The following is a 21609-nucleotide window of genomic DNA, read 5'->3' on the forward strand; positions in this document are numbered from 1 at the left end:
GAAGGCTGTGTGCTTTCTGTGTCACGAAAATATCTGCAAAGAAAACCCATGTCGAGCACAATCACACCAGGTATTGTTACGTTCTCAAAAAGGGTATACCAGTGTGGAAAGACAAAACTCTTGTAGGGAATGATATCGTGTACAAAAACTCACTTTACAATATATCAATTATATTACTGTACTGTTAAATAATTAGTTCTCGGATTAGTATTCCAGTGGGTTGTGTGAATTCTACATAAGGAATTATGCCATGAAACAAAAACACCCTAACAATCTCCTTAGTATGAAGGTCTGGAAGAGTAAGGAATCGCGATACCGGTTTAAAAAAATCGTTTTAATTATGAATCATCGGTCAGTGGGATGTCCGCAGAGAACCAAGTACATTTGTACTGTAAATCTCCTTCAACATAGATGTAATCCAGAAACACGCAGCTGACATGCGTCCGGATTTGGAAACATTTATCTTATTGACGAGTGTTTGACTAGTAAATCCTCTTCCCCAGAAGATATACCGCTTTTTTAGTTATAAAACAAACATTACAGCGGGTATTTACTGGCAATGTCTTGTACTTATCGTATGTATCCTTGGCCTAGGATTCGGACACTTTCATCAAGTCAAACACAGTTGTGTTGTTCCTGGATCTGAGATCTGAACTTGTCTGTTCCTTTCAGCGTTGCGAATCTGATCTGGCATCATGGTTAGCATAGTTTCGATATGACTGCAGATATCTTTGCAGACGCCGTCAACTTTCAGTCGTTTAGACAATTATATGTTCCTCTGACATGAGAGGGTTTGGTGTAAAAATATAATATCCGAACTAAAGACATACCAATATTATGGATTTGTTCAAACGTAAAAAGTGAGCGACGCATGATCTATTGGTACTATAAGTAATGTGTCAAGTGCTTTCATAATTCAAAACAATTTTAACAGAAAGTCAAAATGGGTTGAATTTGTGCATACCTTTAACAGTGTTTAATCAAGTAATTTTAATCAACTATTTTTAGTTTATTTTTCAATGATGAGATAACTAGACCATTTCATTGCTGGTCTTACTCTCTCAGAACTGCCCACAGAATGTGTTCATGAGTAGAAAGAGTCTTCTGTTACTTCTGTTATGTCTAAGGAAAAATATCTATAAGATAAATTAGATAATTATTTAATGTTTTCTTCAGCGGGTGAGATACCACGAGGGTTCTTTAAGGGTGATTGTGACGCACATCGATTATCGGCTATGGTCACTTGGGGATAACGTTAGCGGAGGAGGTCACTTGAGGATTACGTTAGTCTAGAGGAGGAAGGTTGTGGTATCCCGAGGAAAGCATCCATCTATTGCAAGCAATAGGCAACTGGCCCACTTAAAACTGGAATTCGCGACTGTGAGGTAGGGTCTAGTGGCAAGTTTCAGACTCAGAGGTGGGGTCTAGTGGTAATTGTCAAATGGAGATGTGGGGTCTAGTGGTAAATGTCAGACGGAGAGGTGGGGTCTAGTGGTAATATGATACACCTTTTTTCATTTACACAAATTAGAGCTAGTGGTAAAATGAAGGACACTTTGGTCACCAACCGCATTCCCTGTCTTAAAAAGTGCACTTGACCGTTATGATAAATACATATGAAGATTTCTTTGTCTTTTTGATGTGTTGAATTCTTTGACTGTTATCAATCTAAAGTGAACCCAAAACTCCAGAATCTTGAAATCAACTTCAACAAACCAAATAAATAAATCTTGATATGTTTTAGTGATTAACTGATTAAGCACAATTTGCTTAACTTACTAAAGTTCAATGCCTTTTCCTTAAATCAGTGACCTTTCCTTGTGTCTCAATACCGAAGAATAGCACTGTGTCCGTCAGGATTTTGAACTCTGGACTAGCCTATCTATAGCGAACGATGGAGATCATGTTGCTTATTGTTTGATTTAAATGTTTCTTTGTACCGAAGTGAAACTGACGTCATGTATAGAAATGTTCTTTTACCACATTGTAAAACGGGAAAACGTCATGGAGAGGGTTACGACGTTTTCATAGCTATATGATTAAGGTACATTAGGCTTATTCATAATTTGGTGGTAGAAAGAGAGGGAAAGTTAAGGTCATAATTAGGAATGAAGGATATGGATTTTGGAGGCTGCAGGATATTGGCTTTGTGACGTTCACGCTGGGCAGACGCTGACAGTAAGCAATTCTGTTGTCATCCTATGCGCTAAGCGCTGAGTATGGGAAGTATTTATCATTTTCAACATACTCAAGGCAAAACCAGGGAAGGTACTAGTGTGATATTAGGAAGCACACAGTTATTTAAGAAGAAAAAAAAAAGAGAAAAATATAATACTTAACATAAATTGACTTTTACCAGCATGCAATGGGGATAACAGGCATATTTCTGATTCTCCACCTGCAGTTTTGGTGCCGGTTGGCAGAAGGAAGATCTAGGAAGGTCCTATGGGCAAAGAATATAAACGATGATGGTTAATAGCTAGAAGAAGGGATATAGGGAGGGTTATGACGATTCTATTTATAGTTCAAGGTAAGTCCAAGACTTGCTGACGGTTTACCGGTGAAGCGGAGAGTGTGTCGTGCCATGGGCTTTTCTGTAAGTCGATGTATATTCGGTACTTGATGACAAACTGGCCAGATGGTGTATAAACACTATCCCTGTTCATTAAATGTCGATCGTATCAGGAGCTGGGTGGTCCGTTCGTGTTTTGCCGTCTGTTAAACCGTATAAAGATTAGTGATATTTTGTCGTATAAAGCATGCGATCTCTTTAGAATCACAAGCTACCGTCAAACAGGGGCCTTTGTAACAAGACTCAATAGTATCAGATTGACAATCTCACTACCATCATGATATCCTTATAGAAAAACCAGATTTTTCAACTAAAGGTTTTATAATCAGTAATTGAATCTATTCCAATCTGGTTACCTCAATAAAGGTGGCCAAAGTGGTTACTCTCGGTCAATTATTGGGGACAGATTTCACTTACACGTGAAAGGCATAATGGCGTGAAAGTAGTAATGTGATCAACTTGAGAATCTGCTCGGTCCACTACGAAAAACAGTTTTTAAAGGCTTCCAGTGAATATTTGAGTGTTATCAGTGGTAATGTGGATATTTCCTGGATTTTATAGGGATGTTATTGTTGTCATTGTCGCAGTCGTTTGTTGTTGTAGAAGTGTTGTTGCTGTTGTTGACATTAAAGTTGTAGTTGACATTGATGTTGCGGTTATAACTGCTTATGGTGTTTGGGAGACAATGCACCAGTCTAAATAATAAACTTTTCTCAGTGAACTGGAAAATGGGGTCAAGGTCACCAATCAGATTATGTATGAATCATGAGGGTGTTATATCAATATTAACACTTAGTTTGGAGGGCATCATTTGGGTATCAACATACAGACATTACTTATAGCTAAGGGACATGTCTTTCTGTTAATATGTAAGGAAATAGTGGTTCACACAAATCAGATTATCATTGTTGGTGGGGTTTTTTATTGTCATCAATAATGTGAGAAAATTTGAGAAGAAATCTATATGATTTTGTATTGTCATTTCTTTGAATTATTTTATAGCTTGAATTACATTAGAAACAATATCATACCGGGTCAAACCACACATACTATATCCCTGGACCAAGGGTATAAAGATGCAGCCAGCTTAAACTGATGCTGCTCTTACCATGACATATATCACCGATGTCAGTATCATGTGATTTGTGATTCAGATAACATATCAGCGTTGTCATATGTAATCCCATTAATACAGAGGTCAATGGTTGTGAATGATCAGGATTCCGCAATTGAACCCAAATTCAAAACGGCGATTAAACATTGTCAGATTCTAGACTATGCGGTCGATCGGGGTTCGTTTGATCAAAATATTTATTTACATAGAGTAAATATACTTATCAGTGCTAGACAAGTATATATGTCAGGTAACTTATTACATCCCTATCTCACCTGTACGACACACATGTATATGTGTTACCTGTAATATACAGGTATATTTTTACAGCCCCTATATGATGTTAATAATATTGCCACACCATATCAAATGAAAGGTTTCCCCGGAGTCACAAAGGTATGTTTGTACACTAAGCGATATATGAACCAGCAACATAACCCCAGACTTGTTCTAGTTATAATCAGTTAAACCTCTACCTTACCTTTTCCTTTCTAAATGTTTTCAATATCACGTGCTAGCCCTCACATATGTCTCACTCCCAGACGAAATGTAAATTTCACACATGGAGGACTGTATATTTTATACATTGTAAGTGCATATTTTAGAAAAGATATATCATTGAGGTGTGCTTTTGTCAATTTCGTGGTCAATTACATCTTGAAATGTATTTAAAAAGACATGAAATATAATATCTGATTTCAAAATGGAATAGAAAATTGATACTGTTATGTTTCTATCATATATGTTTCTAAGCAGGCGTACGGTCAGGTATACAAACAACTTTGTCAAGTGACCATTCTTTGACCAATGACACTTGTCCAGCCTCAGGACAATACCCCGCCCACCGGTTCTCATTAAAAAGGCAAGAAATGAACAACAAGGACCTCTTGTTACACAAAGATCCAGCCACCGGCTATAGGTGCTTTAGAAAACATTAATCATTCACTTCTCGTGTAAGTGGGTGAGTAAGCTACATAGTGTGGAAGTTATCCTGCACCGGTGTAAACGTTCGCAAGACCAAACTAAAATTGTAGGTTTCATTCATACATCAATGGATGATGCATTTAGGGTCGATGGTCGATTTTGTTACAAGCTACTTATTACTACACGAGATGTATCTTTTCTTATGCTATCAATGAACTTTGCTGCCACGATTTATATTTGATTCTTTAACTGGCTTTTTTCTCGTTTTCCTTATATCACGATATTTCTTTCTCTCTCATTCATTTACATTCTCATTTCTTTTTTTTCAAAGGTTTCCGAAATCCCACCGCCGCCACCAATATTCTTTCACGCACCATTTCTTTGTTACTTTGTTTCTTTGTTACTGACTTTATGAAGTCAACACCGTATTTTCTTTCTTTCATTCATTCTTTCTTTCTCTCCAGACCATTAGATATTGTAGAAAACAAACAGAAGTCCTACATCTTTCATTATCATTATCTAACCTGATGCCATGATCACACTGTGTGGTTCTAAACAGTAATTCCGGTAGCATGATTAAGATAAAATACACAGGCTATATTATAGACGTAAACATTGACTCGGTAAAATTTAAAACTTTTTTTTATATTTTATTTTGTATATTAAACTGATAAGAGATCTATACGTGCATATGTCTGGTAGGTTTTAATGGATTAGAGACGCCAAATATTAAGTCTAAGTAAAACTGACTGCCATGCTTTTACAAATAGGATACTGTAGCATTCGGTAGATTTAATATTTACGTCGTCGAGAGGTAATTTGAACACAAATCGTGTAAATATTCAGTATGTAAACTAACTAATGATTCACCATGTCTCAACTCATTTTAGATCTGTACTTTATTCCATAGTTTAGCTTCTACATCATAATTCTGTCATTTCATTGTAGTTTTATCATAGAAGAAATCAACGTCTTGTTTTTTTTGTTTATTTATTTTTTTTTGTGTTTTTTTTTTCTTTCTTCTCAAGTATACCATATATGATAGAGTAAACAACTAATAGCATAGTATGTAGTCTTCTGCAGCGTGTCTAAAGAAGAATTAGAATACCAGTTTTGCTAAATGTCTTTTTAATGCATGTACAGCTATGTACAGCCTCCGTGTGTTTCCTGTACCAAACCACGAATGCTGGGTCGAGAAAGTGAGAAATGAAATAAAACAGCTGTTTTTTGAACTTGAAACATATAGCATGTGTTACTTGAACTCTATAATTTCTGACAATTTTCACAATTATTTTATCCAGAACCCATTATATGGATAAATGATAATGTATACATAATTTAAGATGCTACCTGAAGTTGATTTAGCCTCCCGTAAGTAAGGTACGTAGCTATGCCTGGTGGTGATTTTGTGCTGGTATCCCTCCCGCTGATGTCTACTTAGCAGGGATTTATTCGTCAAAAGGTCGTTACCAGACTATTCAATCTAATCTGATAAAGACTCCATCAGAATTCTTTTATTAAATTTCCTCATCGTTGGGGAACCGAAGAGAGGGCAACATATCAAGCGGTGAAGAGACACTATACATGTATAAGTTTGATATAGGTTTTAGGATACTTACAGCACGGTTGTGTAGGCAGGTAACGGCGAGGGAATTGTGTCCAGCTCCAGAAACATACATCTCACTGTCGTCCGAAAACACACACATTTATTTGGGCAATCACGCTCCTGCATTTGGACAACCACAATACACAAAGAAAGAAAAAGTAGAATTTTCATTTCACATCCAGCCATATTTTAAAGAAAACAAATCACTATAAATTCCTGATTTTTTCACCGGTCTTCTTGATTTTAAATCCTCGTTAAGCTCCAAAGGTCTATGATGTTGACATTGGGTAAAAAATTGTGAATCTCATTTCATACAAACATTGTGCACATTATACCCTGGCACCGGCTGACAGCTACACACACTTACACCAACTAAATATAGTTCACCGATCGCTTTCGTATTAGACTCCCTGTCACATCAAGCGAAGGACGATCGCTGTCTAGCTACACACATCCGCGGGGGCAGAACGAGAAACACTCTTTACTTTGTTCGCGTGAAGGGTCAAACTACGCGCACACGGGGTGATTTTTTCTCCTTCGTGGTTATATCTCCAAGGACCCTATCGATAAATCACAGTGATGGTTGGAGGGGGAGAGAAAGTTACATGCCAAGTGTATTATGAATCATCGCTGGTATTATACGTAGGAGGGTGGATAAAATTTCTATACAGAGAATTGTATACGAATGTAAAAAACTTTTAAAGTTTGTATACACATAGGTTATTATTAATGGAAACGCTTTCAAAGTAATCTTATAGCATTTAAATTGTGAATAATGAATTATGAGAAGTATGGACCTTCCTCATATACCGGGGGTTTTGACACGTGTATTACGTCATGCGCGTGTTGTTAGGAATGCGGACATGTGTTATCATCCATTCATACATCAGGCTTGCGCCTCTGGGAGGGTAAACAGAGATGCTGACAAATCCATGTAGACATAAAATAGCTTATCTATGTACGAACAGACAGGTAAGAATTCCATCCCCAATTCATCAAAATTGGAGTTATTTTTAGAAAGGTTTGTAATCTTTACCTACTTGAGCTCTTTACCTACTAAATATGATTGATAAAATAAAAGCAGCCAACTTATGATACTGCTATGCAACTAAGTAAAACTCTAATGAAAACAATAGTATGATAACCTTGTATAAAACAATGGCTATGTTTCAGATAACTTGGATTATGTGAATTCCAAAACTAAAATCATATACATGTATACATATTGTACGAACTGATAACAGAAACTGTTGAGGTTTAAATAACGGTTTATATAATGGTTCAAGTGAGCTCCGTGTCATAAATTATCGTGCCAGTTGAGATAAATGACAGTTTATTATTGTTTACCATCAAACATCTCCTAGTCGACACAATAGATAGATTGGTATGTACCGTACATAACGGGATAATCGGACCACGTGGCCAGGGATATCCTTAGGTAGGCACCACGGCGTTATGGCTCATCAACGGAGATTATATGTTTCTATATATACATACTATTTACGATTGAATGTGGCGTTTTATTAAATCATTCTGATAGACAATCGAACTCCTGTGTAATCCCTATGATCTCACTCAAACCTATCCACGAATCTGTTATAGACTCCTCATCGAGTAAGAAGATTATTTCATGCACCTGCACGAGTACAGGTGTTCTTATTATTATTTCCTTTATTTCCTCCAATATTGAAGAGTTTACAGAAAACAATAAATTGATGAATAAAGAAACATTCTAACACACATGTTTTACACATATATACATATCAATTCAAGAAAATATAATCAGTAGAAAGGAAAATATATTCAACTGCATTTCGCCATCATCTAATAGTGGCAAACACACACGATAGACAATGCTTATAAGATACATTACAAATGATACATGCAGTTTGTAATAACAAATATCCGTCGTTCTAATGACCGCGCGGTAGTTGATTATGATATATCAGACAGCAAATCTAAAGTCGAACCTATTCCATTCAGAACTTTTGTTTTCTCTTGGTAACTTGATGAACATTCTAACTGGCGAGTTATTCACTGTCACCCACTGACTGTTGTGTGGCTTACTAACTTGGTCCAGACAACCAACAGGAGTAGGAATGTCGGCTGTAGCTTCGTACTGCTCACCTCCTAAGTGACGAGGGTTCGTCGTAATCATGCTCAGGAATGTCACGCCGGGAACAAAACCACAGACGATCTAGTCATTTTGGAAATAGGCCATTTTTGAAGATTCGTCATCGGTATTGTAAAGATCTCCTAACATTATTGCTACAAATACGCCAACAATGCGCCTTTAATGGGCCATTTTCATTAAGGTAGCCCAGAGGTCTTAGTAATTTCAACATCAAGGACCGTAACTCTGAATAGATACTTGTGTAAATGTACATTTGTAGATTATTCTAAGACTCACCACTGTATTCATTACATTGCTGTGTCAACGCAATGTATCATTTTCTTTACAAATGCAATGTTCATCCAATCAGTATACACACATTTTATACAGCCATTACGTGCAATGCTTGACAACACAAAGTTTAAAAGAAAATTATAAGCTCGATTAATACAATTGCAGAATGAGAAAATAATACAATTTGTATTTAAATAAAGTCCTGATTATCTCTAAAATAATTCAAGACAGCTTATGAAATGTCCGGGTTTCCTTAATTTTAATTGAAGTTAGTCCCCTTTAGCCGTTGATATTGCTGTTAATCGTATATTTTGATCACAGAGGATAGCATTCTAGGGGTCACAAGTGGTTGTCAGGTGAAAATAATAGCCCTTCCTGAGTATGACCCGTCCCATGACTACAAGCCATGTGGGACCGCGCCTAACCCCTGTGATTTTGTTGGGAGTAAATATCTAAATATCCGCTATTGTACACATACAGTGTACATCCATCATTATATTATTGGTAAATCATATGTGATTGGTTTTTCATCAGGGGGGATGTAATTGCCCCCCCCCTATTGCCCCAGGGGGGGGGGGGGGGGGGCTGTCAAACATGCCTGCCTTCCCCCCATTTTCGCCGACTGAAATGTTCTAAAAATGCACTCTTGAAAAATGGTCCTCCTTCACATTTTTCGTACTTTATTTATTAAAATTTCCGCTGCGCAACGCATTTCCTAAAACTTAAATAATAAGAATAATAAATCCAACACACATGAACTAGACTGAAAATGTCCATCAAGGGATTCTACTATCAGGAAATAAAAATTCCATATACCCCCTCCAGCCAATGTTACGTTTCATCTTCTAACGCCACTGGTTTTGGTTTTATTCGTTTAACGTCCTATTTACATCCAGAGTCATGTAAGGATGTACCAGGGTCCAGTTCCATGAACATTCCTTAACTTTAAGGAATTTCTAAACTGAAATTTCCCCATAGAAAAGCATTGCAAGAGTTAAGAAAAACTCTTAAATTAAGGAGCCTTCCTTAAATACTGTAATGCTTTCCTGTGGAGAATTTTAAGTTAAGGGATTCCTTAAATCTAAGCCAAGTTCATGAAACTGTTGATGGAGGAAAGACGGAATACCAGGGGAAAAACCATCGACCAGTACCTGGTAACTGCCACAAGTGGGATTCGAACTCGCAACCCAGAGGTGGAGGGCTCATGGTAATATGTCGGGCCACCGCCGCCTCAAGGCTATATGTGATTGGAAGTCTGTCGTTTGTTGTATGTTTCGAGAACAACATTGGCAGGTATTAACACTCTAACCATTGGTTCATTAAAACTTAAATGACCTTAAGTGAATTGTGTCCATTACATTAGTTGGGAAACATCTGACTGCGTGTGCTGTAAATTATAAGTTACAGAGGATGCTAGTCTCAAAGACTCTTCTTCTGATACAGAAGGCCTGTCTGACATCATCTATCAATTAGGATTAAAGATTTATCTATCATGGAATGTTTGAAACAGTGCAAAAATTATGTATTGATGCTACAAGAAAGATAATGATGGTATCTTAGTGTGATGACGCATACAGTCGAGTGTAAGCTAAGTTTTACACCCATGTGACTAGGAACTTCACCAGGTAAACTATAGTGCATTATGTCCAGTCCCTATACAGTACAGGTAATGGACAGTATTAATGTAAAAAATAGAATGATCAGTTACTGGGCCAAAGTAGTGGACAGTACACAAAATAAACTTAGTAACAAGTTAAATACAGTTTTAGCCCATTATATATAATGCACAATGGATAACCTTTGTTAAGGATACATTAAATGAAATTGATTTGGAAAATATTTTTGTTTCTCTTGAATTCGAAATCGTTAAGTGGTAAAAACTAAAGTCTTCCAATGACAAAAAATTAAATTTATACACAATTTATTCTCCCATTAATTAATTCGTTTGTTCATTCGTTCGATCGTAAGTTCCAATAATGAAACATCAATCAAACAACTCAACAGTCAGTATTGTAATCTCTTTATCTATACTATAATGTTACCAAATATAGAAGTATACATGTATGGCAATCAATTTACATGAAAGCTCTTAAAAAATGCACGAACCTATGTCGTCCAGTCACAAAGAGATATTAAAGTGAAATACATTATTTCAGTGTTCATTTCATAATCAACATATTAAGACCACATTACATTAATTACATAATTAAGCATAAAAAATAAACCAAACACACTGATACCACAGTTCTGTATTGTACTTTATCATTATCATAAATATTAAACTCGTCTGACAATATATGTCAAGATTATCAATTTTGTCAGACGAGTCTAATACCTATGATCATTATCAGGCTTTTGTGCTAGCATCGTGTACTAATCTATACTCATTTACCGTACAATTCCAATTCTCTCAATTTTCGTTTTCCTAGATAACATTCATAAATTCATTGTCTTTCTCTCTCCGTCTTTATTTTCCACTCTCTACCATACACATATTGTTCCTATTGTTTTGATATTGATAACATATAAGAAAACTCAGTACCAAACTTCAGTTCACTGAACACCGAATCTTGACCGTACGGTACCACGTCTCAACCATCTGAGCTACGCAGACTTTATACTTATATTGTATACTGTATGTGTTAGTCCAAGGACGTATATCACTTATAAATCCTTGGTTACTCACATACATGTCTCCAGTAGTAATTTCCCTTGTTTTCGCCGTATTTATATTTCTCCATCTTATAATCACGGAAAACACTATCGAAAGAGGTGGGGTTGGGTGGGAATGGGTGTATGAAATTGACACAATTGGTCCCGCCCCTCAGTCCCAGAGGTAAGCTTCGTCATCTGCATGAATCACTACCAAAGCATGTTATCAATGCAATATGAGTGTTATCCAATGAATAGTTTCAGAGAAGAAAGTTGTTTTAAATGAAGAGAGCTATATTGAGGATTTTGGCCCCGCTATTCAGGCCCCAGAAAGTAAATTCCTGCATCATTTGTACAATTTTGAATCCCCATCCCACAAGGATGATATCAGTGCAATATAAGTGCTATTCAATGCTTAGTTTCAGAGAAAGGGACGTTTATATAGATTAGCCAAATTGACCCTTTTGGTTCCATCCCATAATTAAGGATATTATCAAGGGAAAAGAAGTCGTTCATGTGAAAAAAACCAGATTGACCCTTTTTCGGTCACGCCCCTGATCAGTTCGCCGGGAGTGGCAGCCCCACCATTTGTACAATTTTGAATCCCCATACCACAAGGATGCTATCAGTGCAATATAATTGCTATCCAATGCTTAGTTTCAGAGAAGAAGCCGTTTATAACTTTATAAAGAAATAATCAAATTGACCGTTTTGACCCCTGTCCCTCAGGCTCCTAGGGGTTAGCCCCACAATTTTGAATCATAGCCTCATAAGAATGCTACTAGTCTGCCTGCTAAACCTGCCTACATTATTAGGCTTTTTTTCCGATATATAGTCTATATAGTAACTAAAAAGTAACAAAGAAAGCTATATAAAGTAAGACAGATTTAGCGGACTAGAATGCTAGCAATTTGTACGCTTTTAAATCCCCATCATATAAGGAGGCTACCAGTCTTTGGTTAAATTCCGACCATTGATTTTGTCAATTGTTGACAGTGGACGGACGACGATCGAACCCTAAAAGCTAACAAGAGGTTCCAGAAAATATGAGATAAATTACTCTACACATTCAAATGTTATATATGTGCTTTTAATCCGGGGTTTCATGATAAAATGTTAACTTTTAATAATTCCCGTGAGAATTAACTTGTACATTGCAGATAAATTAGATTTATCTAAGACGGCTCGGTTGTGCCATCTGAGCAGTCCAGCAGACTTATCTAAAACGGCTCGGTTGTGCCATCTGTGCAGTCCAGCAGACTTATCTAAGACGGCTCGGTTGTGCCATCTGTGCAGTCCAGCAGATTTATCTAAGACGGCTCGGTTGTGCCATCTGTGCAGTCCAGCAGACTTATCTAAGACGGCTCGGTTGTGCCATCTGTGCAGTCCAGCAGACTTATCTAAGACGGCTCGGTTGTGCCATCTGTGCAGTCCAACAGACTTATCTAAGACGGCTCGGTTGTGCCATCTGTGCAGTCCAACAGACTTATCTAAGACGGCTCGGTAGTGCCATCTGTGCCGTCCTGCGGGTTGTCTCCTCAAAATATCAACATAAAAATAACAAAAAGGCGAGAAATTTAATACGAAAAGGTGAGAAAAATGTCGTTTTAGACCGTTTATAATCTCGATTTTTCGTGTAACTTTTTGGTTACCTTTGCGTTTTACAAGGCAAAAAAAAGGCGACGTGCGTCGGGTTGTCGCGTAATTTTACTGGGCGAAAAAAGTTCCACGAGAAGGATTTTAAACAGTGCCTTTTTTTATAATTGTCTGGGCTTTTCTACGAAATCGGATTGAGCTCATCTTGGTAGAAGGAAAAAGGAATTCGCTTGGTTACACAAAATTTTGGAGTTATTACGCGAAACTTACGCGTCATTACGAAAAACTATATACCGCGTTATAGGTACCGTGGTTCGCACACATTATTGTAGCAACGTGGAAATAATCATCCAAACGGTTATGATGATCAATGTTGCAAAAACGTTTGCGTTTGTTGAGACCAATATTTGTTAAATGGTGTTATACCATCCTGATAAATTTAAATTATGGCTGAGGTCGTATACATAATCGGAGGTTATTATTTTATATTTTACCGGGGCAGTATAACACCATATGCATATTAACCAAATCAAAAGCCCCTAATTTTTATATATATAAGAAACAAATAGAATGGTCATAGGATAATACCCTGATGAACTCAACGTTTTGGACAGCCGAGTTCAAAAGCCCAATATCGATGCGACCATAACGTCACAACACTAATATTAATTTGATGTTTAAAAAAGAAAAAAGTAAATCCGAGTCCATATATGCTATACTTTGTTTGTTTGTTTGCTTGATTACAGGTGTAATTAACGTCCTATTAACAGCCAATGTCAGGTAATGACGGCCTCCATGCATCATGATACATGCGTGTGAAGCGTGTGTGAATGCCATCATATGCTATAAACCGACCTCCGCGTGACCATAGGATTGGTGGAATTTGTTTTTATCTTATATAAATCTAATTGATTACTAACAGTTTTAAAGGTACAATTCAGCAAGGCTAACTACATAACAACGAAGCAAAACAGGACATAATGTATTGTTCTTCATTCCGTATGAAACATATAACCAAAAACTATTGACGAATTCCACGACATCGTTAAGTATAGCAATACGATTATCGACTATCACGCGATAAAGCATTCTGCTTTCCTACAAAAAGTGAACGTGCCATTTAGTACCGCAAATGATTGCAGAGTTCCTCTGCACATCGTTTGAGCGTAGCTAGTCTGTTTAAAACATTGACAGACTCAAGTGTTTCAGTACAGTTAAAGTAGTACTTGGTTTGGTTAACGTAAGAACCGGCTATAATGATTCAAAAGGACATTGAAAGTGAAAGTAGAAAAGTAGGCTACCGGTACTGTACAGACGAAAGATATATTGATGACGTTACTTCAACATATGGATCGAATTGTTTCAATAATTGGCAGTTGCAACATGAATACATTATCCGAACCTTTCCTCCTTCTCTTTCTACTCTTGATTAAATAACGCAAATGTTGTCTTTCATGTTAAAAATACCTTTGATGCCTAAGATACAAGTTTTTAAGTTTTATGATATGAAAATAACTTTATTTATTCGTTACCTTACATTTTGAAATAATTCCGTCTCATGTTATTTTCCAAAGATAAACAAGTTTATGCTAAAACATCACAAGTAATAATGGTAAGCGACGCGTAGCGCCTCAGTTAGACTGTTGGAAATTTCGCTCGCGCGCTTTCTCTTTGCGATTATAGCAAAGACGCCGCACGGCTATATCTGTAATACAGTGACTTGTGTTCATCCTTATCCTTATGTCAATGTTTTGAGAAGATAAACTACATTTATGTGCTCTGATTCTACATGTAAGCCATACAAATAATATAAAAACATATCAGAAATAGTGACCCAGTTACGGGGGCCAGTCATTGACCTCACATCACCTATTACTTAATATATATATACATGTATACGGATCATAGGTTAAGATTGTTGGCCCTGTGATTCCAGCGAGAGACACTTCAAGGAACGAGCTCTATAAACATGCATTACATACATTTTAGATCACTGGATGCTAACGAAGTCTAACTAATAGTATCAGTATTACACGACGTCCAGGTGCTGCTGTGTAAGTCCAGACAATATGGCGGTTTTTGCAGGTTTCTTGTTAATGCTCATGTTGTGGAATTCTTTGGGTGAAGAGGCCAACGCATGTATTCAACAACGGATTTTAATCCATTGTATGTGGAGGAAAAACTTAATATTTTCAAGGCCGAAATACAGATACTAAAATCTACCCAATCTACATCTAAAGGCCCGGTCGCACTGAAGAGCGGATTGATTACGGATGAATTTAGTTTATAATTTTTGGCCGTTCGTTGTCATCCGCAACAAAACTGGCTTAAAATAACAAATTTTTAAGTATAAATTACGGATATTTTAATAACGTTCTGCGAATTTGTTACGAACAAATGCGGATATTTCACGAATACAAGCGAATACGATAACGGACGCTCTCCCGTGAGGTGTACAATCGGTAAGATTATCCAACAATGCGGATACGTAACAAACAATTACGAATATATAACGCATATATTGAGGAAACAGATCGGAATTATTGCGATTGTTACGGAAATATTACGAATCTATTAATAATGCATTGCGCAGATGAAGCGGAAAGAACGGTTGTATTGCGCATGTAAGGCATCTGAATTACGGAGGTAAAAGAAGCGCGCTCGGGCCTTTCGGTATCGCTTTTTACAACAACACGACTGCAACAAAGATAAGCAAGCTGCAACTTTCATCCTACCTCCTCCAGATACAAAGAAGGTCCAGTGTGTTTCAAATTCAAATCAAATCAGACAACTTTTTCTTTTCTGTCTTCGAAACAATTTCATGACTAGAACAAGTAGATTAATATGTTGTTGGATACCATTGTTACGCTGCATTGGTATTATTACCGATGACCCATTATTACACCTGTACTTCTCGACGGACAGGAAATAATAGACAAATATGTCGATTTTTGCCATATTTATACAGTAGTTTTGGGTTACGCGACACGTTTGTTAAAGATTCGCAAATTATTCTCAAATCAAATGTAAAACAGACGTAATACAAACGCTGAACTCAATATGCATTCGCTACAAATTATTTTAATTCGTGATGTCAACGTCATAGGTACGCTATACATTCGTTTTACTCACTGTCCCAGTTCGCTATAAAGCCGCAAACCCCAGTCAATTACGGATATCGACGAATAACAGTGGATATACAGCGCATATAGTAAGCATGTATTGAGTATGTATTGCGTACGAATAGCGTATCTAATGCGAATGATTTCCGCAATCAAATTTTTTTTTGCAGTTCAAAAATCCTGGGATCGGAAAAACATGCCATTGCGGATAATTGCAGACGTGTGCGGATGTTGGGCGACAGATACAAGTACGATTAACGAATATTGCGTATGTTCAGCGAATATCAGCCAATTTTGTGCGCATTACCTTCGCAAATCTTCCTAAACGCCAGTTGGACCGGGCCTTAAGGGGGCTGCTGTTTTTACAAGATGGGGACGAAATGATTGTCCACAAACTATATCTACACACATAACGTTACGCAGGATACACCGGAGGCTCGGCTTATAAATATCCAGGGGGAGCGGCGGCATATGTCTGTCTAAGAACCAACCTGGGGACCTTTAAAAGACTTACCTTTCAATTCGGAGGATCTTGGTTACATGTTCGGAACTGAGTACGAGCTGCCAATAGAGAGGTTTAGATTCGGCTGAGCTGGCGATGTTACTTGCGCTGTCTGCGAGAGTACCCAACACACGGTGTCTCTGATGATCCCGGGGAGGGTCAACTGTTACCCTAACTGGGAGGAAGCGTACCACGGTTACCTGGCCGCTGGACGTAATGACCACAGTGTCGCCACTCAGTTTATTTGTGTAGATCAGGAAACAGAGCAGGTCCCCAACCGTGCTATGACCGACGATGTCTTCAAACTTGTGTATGGTGTGAAAACGGTGTGTGGGTCACTGCCATGTCCTCCTTAAGAAAATGACAAATTTCTGTCTTGCGTTGTCTGTTTGAAAATACAATTGGAGGAAGTTTACCGGAAACCATGATTCAGTCGGTTATATGTTGTTATGTAATTCTATCTTCATTTATATATAAAATAAACCCACTTAGATAGCAATATCGATGTTGCTTGTGTGTTGGTTGGTTACTGCTGGTTTGGATGGTGAAGGAGAGACCCATTCAGTTTGACTGCTAGTATAAAAATCGTCGACCTTCAGATAGTACCAACCGGTTCACGTTGTATTTGACGCCATAACAGTTCGGTCAAATCTACCCTCACCTTGCTTGTGGAGATATTTTTTTCTGGATGGTTATACCAAAGTGACAAACAAATAGATTGTGTATTGTTAGAAATATTGGGGACAACAAAAACACCAACAAAAAGTAAGTCCAGAATCAAACTGATGAGAGAGGTCCCTTCACCAACACTGGTGTGTAATGGCCTAAAACTCTGGGGTATAACCAAAACCTCCTGAAATAACAATAGATTGCAATAAATCTGCATTTCAAAAAGTACATCAAGTGTATTTTGATATTAGATTATCTAGTTTCTCGAGAAATTTTGTCTAAATTTATAGACCTGGAACTCTGTATGCCTTTTAGGAGCACGATGATCCGTAAGATGTTTCTTTGGGCGTCATTTATAGGTTGTCGATAATGACAAAAAAAACAGCAGTTACTATTTTTTTTTATAAAATGCTATTATTCTTCTTCGTAAAGCTGATTTAATGTACAGGTTGATGTAAATCAATCCCGTCTTGGTCGCCATTGTTGTATCTGGTTGTTATGTAAACTCCATTGAGTACAATATGAACCTGCGTATTCACGTCAGATTAGTTGTCTATGATTATATCGTAATATGTCTATGTTGTTTTTGATAATTATATTGTCATATGAAGGCAAATATATAGATTTTGCAGAATTCCATTCCAAACACTTGCTACTTATTTACAATGCTTTCTGTGTTTATTGCTAGAATACGAGAGCATTGTAACAAAATCCGGTTATAAAGAAGGCTAATTTAAATTCTAATCAAGTCTTTTTGCGCAGTAAATTTAGAAATTGAGATTATTAATATGACAATGTTCCTTGTTGACCATATTGTAATTGTGATAACCATATTTATAGCTGTTGTTGATGATGACAATGTATTTATCATCCATGATGGTGATGACCATATTTATCATCCCTGTTTGATTTGACCATATTTATCATCCCCTGTTTGTTGGTGAATGACCATATTTATCATATCCCTGTTGTTGATGATGTCCATATTTATCATCCCTGTTGTTGATGACCATATTTATCATCCCTGTTGGTGTTGATGATGACCATATTTATCATCCCTGTTGTTTGATGATGACCATTTTATCATCCTGTTCGTTGATGACCATATTTATCATCCCTGTTGTTGATCTTGGTGATGACCCATATTTATCATCCCTGTTGTTGATGAGTGACCATATTTATCATCCCTGTTGTTGATGACCATGTGTCTTATTTATCATCCCTGTGTTGATGAACCATATTTATCATCCCTGTTGTTGATGATGACCATATTTATCATCCTGTTGTTGATGACCATATTTAAATCATCCCTGTTTGTTGGTTTATCCATTATTATCATTCCATTTGATTTATCATCCCTGTTTTTGATGACCATATTTATCATCCCTGTTGTTGATAAGACCATATTTATCATCCCTGTTGTTGATGGTATCATCCCTGTTGTTGATGACCATATTTATCATCCCTGTTGTTGATGGTCATATTTATCATCCCTGTTGTTGTTGATGACCATATTTATCATCCCTGGTCTTGATGGTCCATATTTATCATCCCTGTTGTTGATGTCCATTTTTATCATCCCCTGTTGTTGATGACCATATTTATCATGACCTGTTTTGATTGACCATATTTATCATCCCTGTTTTGATGACCATATTTATCATTTCCCTCCTTTGTTGTTGATGGACCATATTTATCATCCCGTGTTGGTGATGCAACCATACTTTATCCCCTGTTTTGATGACTCATAATTTATCATCCCTGTTGTTGATGACCATATTTATCATCCCTGTTTTTGATGACCATATTTATCATCCCTGTTGTTGATGAACCATATTTATCATCCCTGTTGTTGATGACCATATTTATCATCCCTGTTGTTGATGACCATATTTATCATCCTCTGTTTGTGATGACCATATTTATCATCCCTGTTGTTGATGACCATATTTATCATCCCTGTTGTTGATGACCATATTTATCATCCCTGTTGTTGATGACCATATTTATGATCCCTGTTTGTTGATGAACCATATTTATCATCCCTGTTGTTGATGACCATATTTTATCATCCCTGTTGTTGTGATGACCATATTTATCATCCCTGTTGTTGATGACCATATTTTATCATCACCTGTTGTTGATAACCATATTTATCATCCCTGTTGTTTGATGACCATATTTATCATCCCCTGTTGTTGTTGATGACCATATTTATCATCCCTGTTGTTGATGACCATATTTATCATCCCTGTTGTTGATGACCATATTTATCATCCCTGTTGTTGATGATGACCATATTTATCATCCCTGTTGTTGATGATGACCATATTTATCATCCTGTTGTTGATGACCATATTTATCATCCCTGTTGTTGATGACCAGTTATTTATCATATTTATCCCTGTTGTTTGATGACCATATTTATCATCCCTGTTGTTGATGACCATATTTATCATCCCTGTTGTTGTTGATGACCATATTTATCATCCCTGTTGTTGATGACCATATTTATCATCCCTGTTGTTTGATGACCATATTTATCATCCCTGTTGTTGATGACCATATTTATCATCCCTGTTGTTGATGACCATATTTTATCATCCCTGTTGTTGATGACCATATTTATCATCCCTGTTGTTGATGTCCATATTTATCATCCCTGTTGTTGATGACCATATTTATCATCCCTGTTGTTGATGAACCATATTTTTCATCCCTGTTGTTGATGACCATATTTATCATCCCTGTTGTTGATGACCATATTTATCATCCCTGTTGTTGATGATGACCATATTTATCATCCCTGTTGTTGATGACCATATTTATCATCCTGTTGTTGATGACCATATTTATCATCCCTGTTGTTGATGACCATATTTATCATCCCTGTTGTTTGATGACCATATTTATCATCCCTGTTGTTGATGTCCATATTTATCATCCCTGTTGATTTGATCCCTGTTGTTGATAACCATATTTATCATCCCTGTTGGTTGATGACCATATTTATCATCCCTGTTGTGATGATGTCCATATTTATCATCCTGTTGATGATGACCATATTTATCATCCCTGTTGTTGATGACCATATTTATCATCCCTGTTGTTTGATGACCATATTTTATCATCCCTGTTGTTGATGACCATTATTTATCATCCCTGTTGTTGATGACCATATTTATCATCCCTGTTGTTGATGACCATATTTATCATCCCTGTTGTTGATGACCATATTTATCATCCCTGTTGTTGATGACCATATTTATCATCCCTGTTGTTGATGACCATATTTATCATCCCTGTTGTTTGATGGACCATATTTATCATCCCTGTTGTATGATGACCATATTTATCATCCCTGTTGTTGATGACCATATTTATCATCCCTGTTGTTGATGACCATATTTATCATCATCCCTGTTGTTGATGACCATATTTATCATCCCTGTTGTTGATGACCATATTTATCATCCCTGTTGTTGATGACCATATTTATCATCCCTGTTGTTGATGACCATATTTATCATCCCTGTTGTTGATGACCATATTTATCATCCCTGTTGTTGATGACCATATTTATCATCCCTGTTGTTGATGACCATATTTATCATCCCTGTTGTTGATGATGACCATATTTATCATCCCTGTTGTTGATGACCATATTTATCATCCCTGTTGTTGATGACCATATTTATCATCCCTGTTGTTGATGACCATATTTATCATCCCTGTTGTTGATGGTCATATTTATCATCCCTGTTGTTGATGACCATATTTATCATCCCTGTTGTTGATGACCATATTTATCATCCCTGTTGTTGATGATGACCATATTTATCATCCCTGTTGTTGATGACCATATTTATCATCCCTGTTGTTGATGACCATATTTATCATCCCTGTTGATGATGACCATATTTATCATCCCTGTTGTTGATGACCATATTTATCATCCCTGTTGTTGATGACCATATTTATCATCCCTGTTGTTGATGATGACCATATTTATCATCCCTGTTGTTGATGACCATATTTATCATCCCTGTTGTTGATGACCATATTTATCATCCCTGTTGTTGATGACCATATTTATCATCCCTGTTGTTGATGACCATATTTATCATCCCTGTTGGTGATGACCATATTTATCATCCCTGTTGTTGATGACCATATTTATCATCCCTGTTGTTGATGATGACCATATTTATCATCCCTGTTGTTGATGACCATATTTATCATCCCTGTTGTTGATGACCATATTTATCATCCCTGTTGTTGATGACCATATTTATCATCCCTGTTGTTGATGACCATATTTATCATCCCTGTTGTTGATGATGACCATATTTATCATCCCTGTTGTTGATGACCATATTTATCATCCCTGTTGTTGATGACCATATTTATCATCCCTGTTGTTGATGACCATATTTATCATCCCT

At 36.9% G+C, this 21609-nt stretch overlaps 1 protein-coding gene and 1 pseudogene across 2 annotated transcripts in view; one reads left to right on the forward strand and one right to left on the reverse strand.

The window, feature by feature from the left end:
* LOC138325396 (peroxidasin homolog) overlaps positions 1 to 6976 on the reverse strand; it is a 43895-nt gene extending 36919 nt beyond the window's left edge. The window contains exon 1 of one of the 2 annotated variants that reach the window (XM_069271029.1): positions 6230 to 6976. In XM_069271029.1, the coding sequence (XP_069127130.1) occupies positions 6230 to 6402 (173 nt within the window). In that variant the 5' untranslated portion in view covers positions 6403 to 6976. The remainder of the gene's footprint in view (positions 1 to 6229) is intronic. The other variant, XM_069271030.1, reaches the window with a different exon arrangement.
* Positions 6977 to 14940: 7964 nt separating this feature from the next.
* LOC138326404 (uncharacterized) lies at positions 14941 to 16923 on the forward strand (annotated as a pseudogene).
* The last annotated feature ends 4686 nt before the right edge of the window (positions 16924 to 21609 follow it).

The sequence above is a fragment of the Argopecten irradians genome, chromosome 6 (assembly GCF_041381155.1).
Source record: "Argopecten irradians isolate NY chromosome 6, Ai_NY, whole genome shotgun sequence".
Lineage (NCBI taxonomy): Eukaryota > Metazoa > Mollusca > Bivalvia > Pectinida > Pectinidae > Argopecten > Argopecten irradians.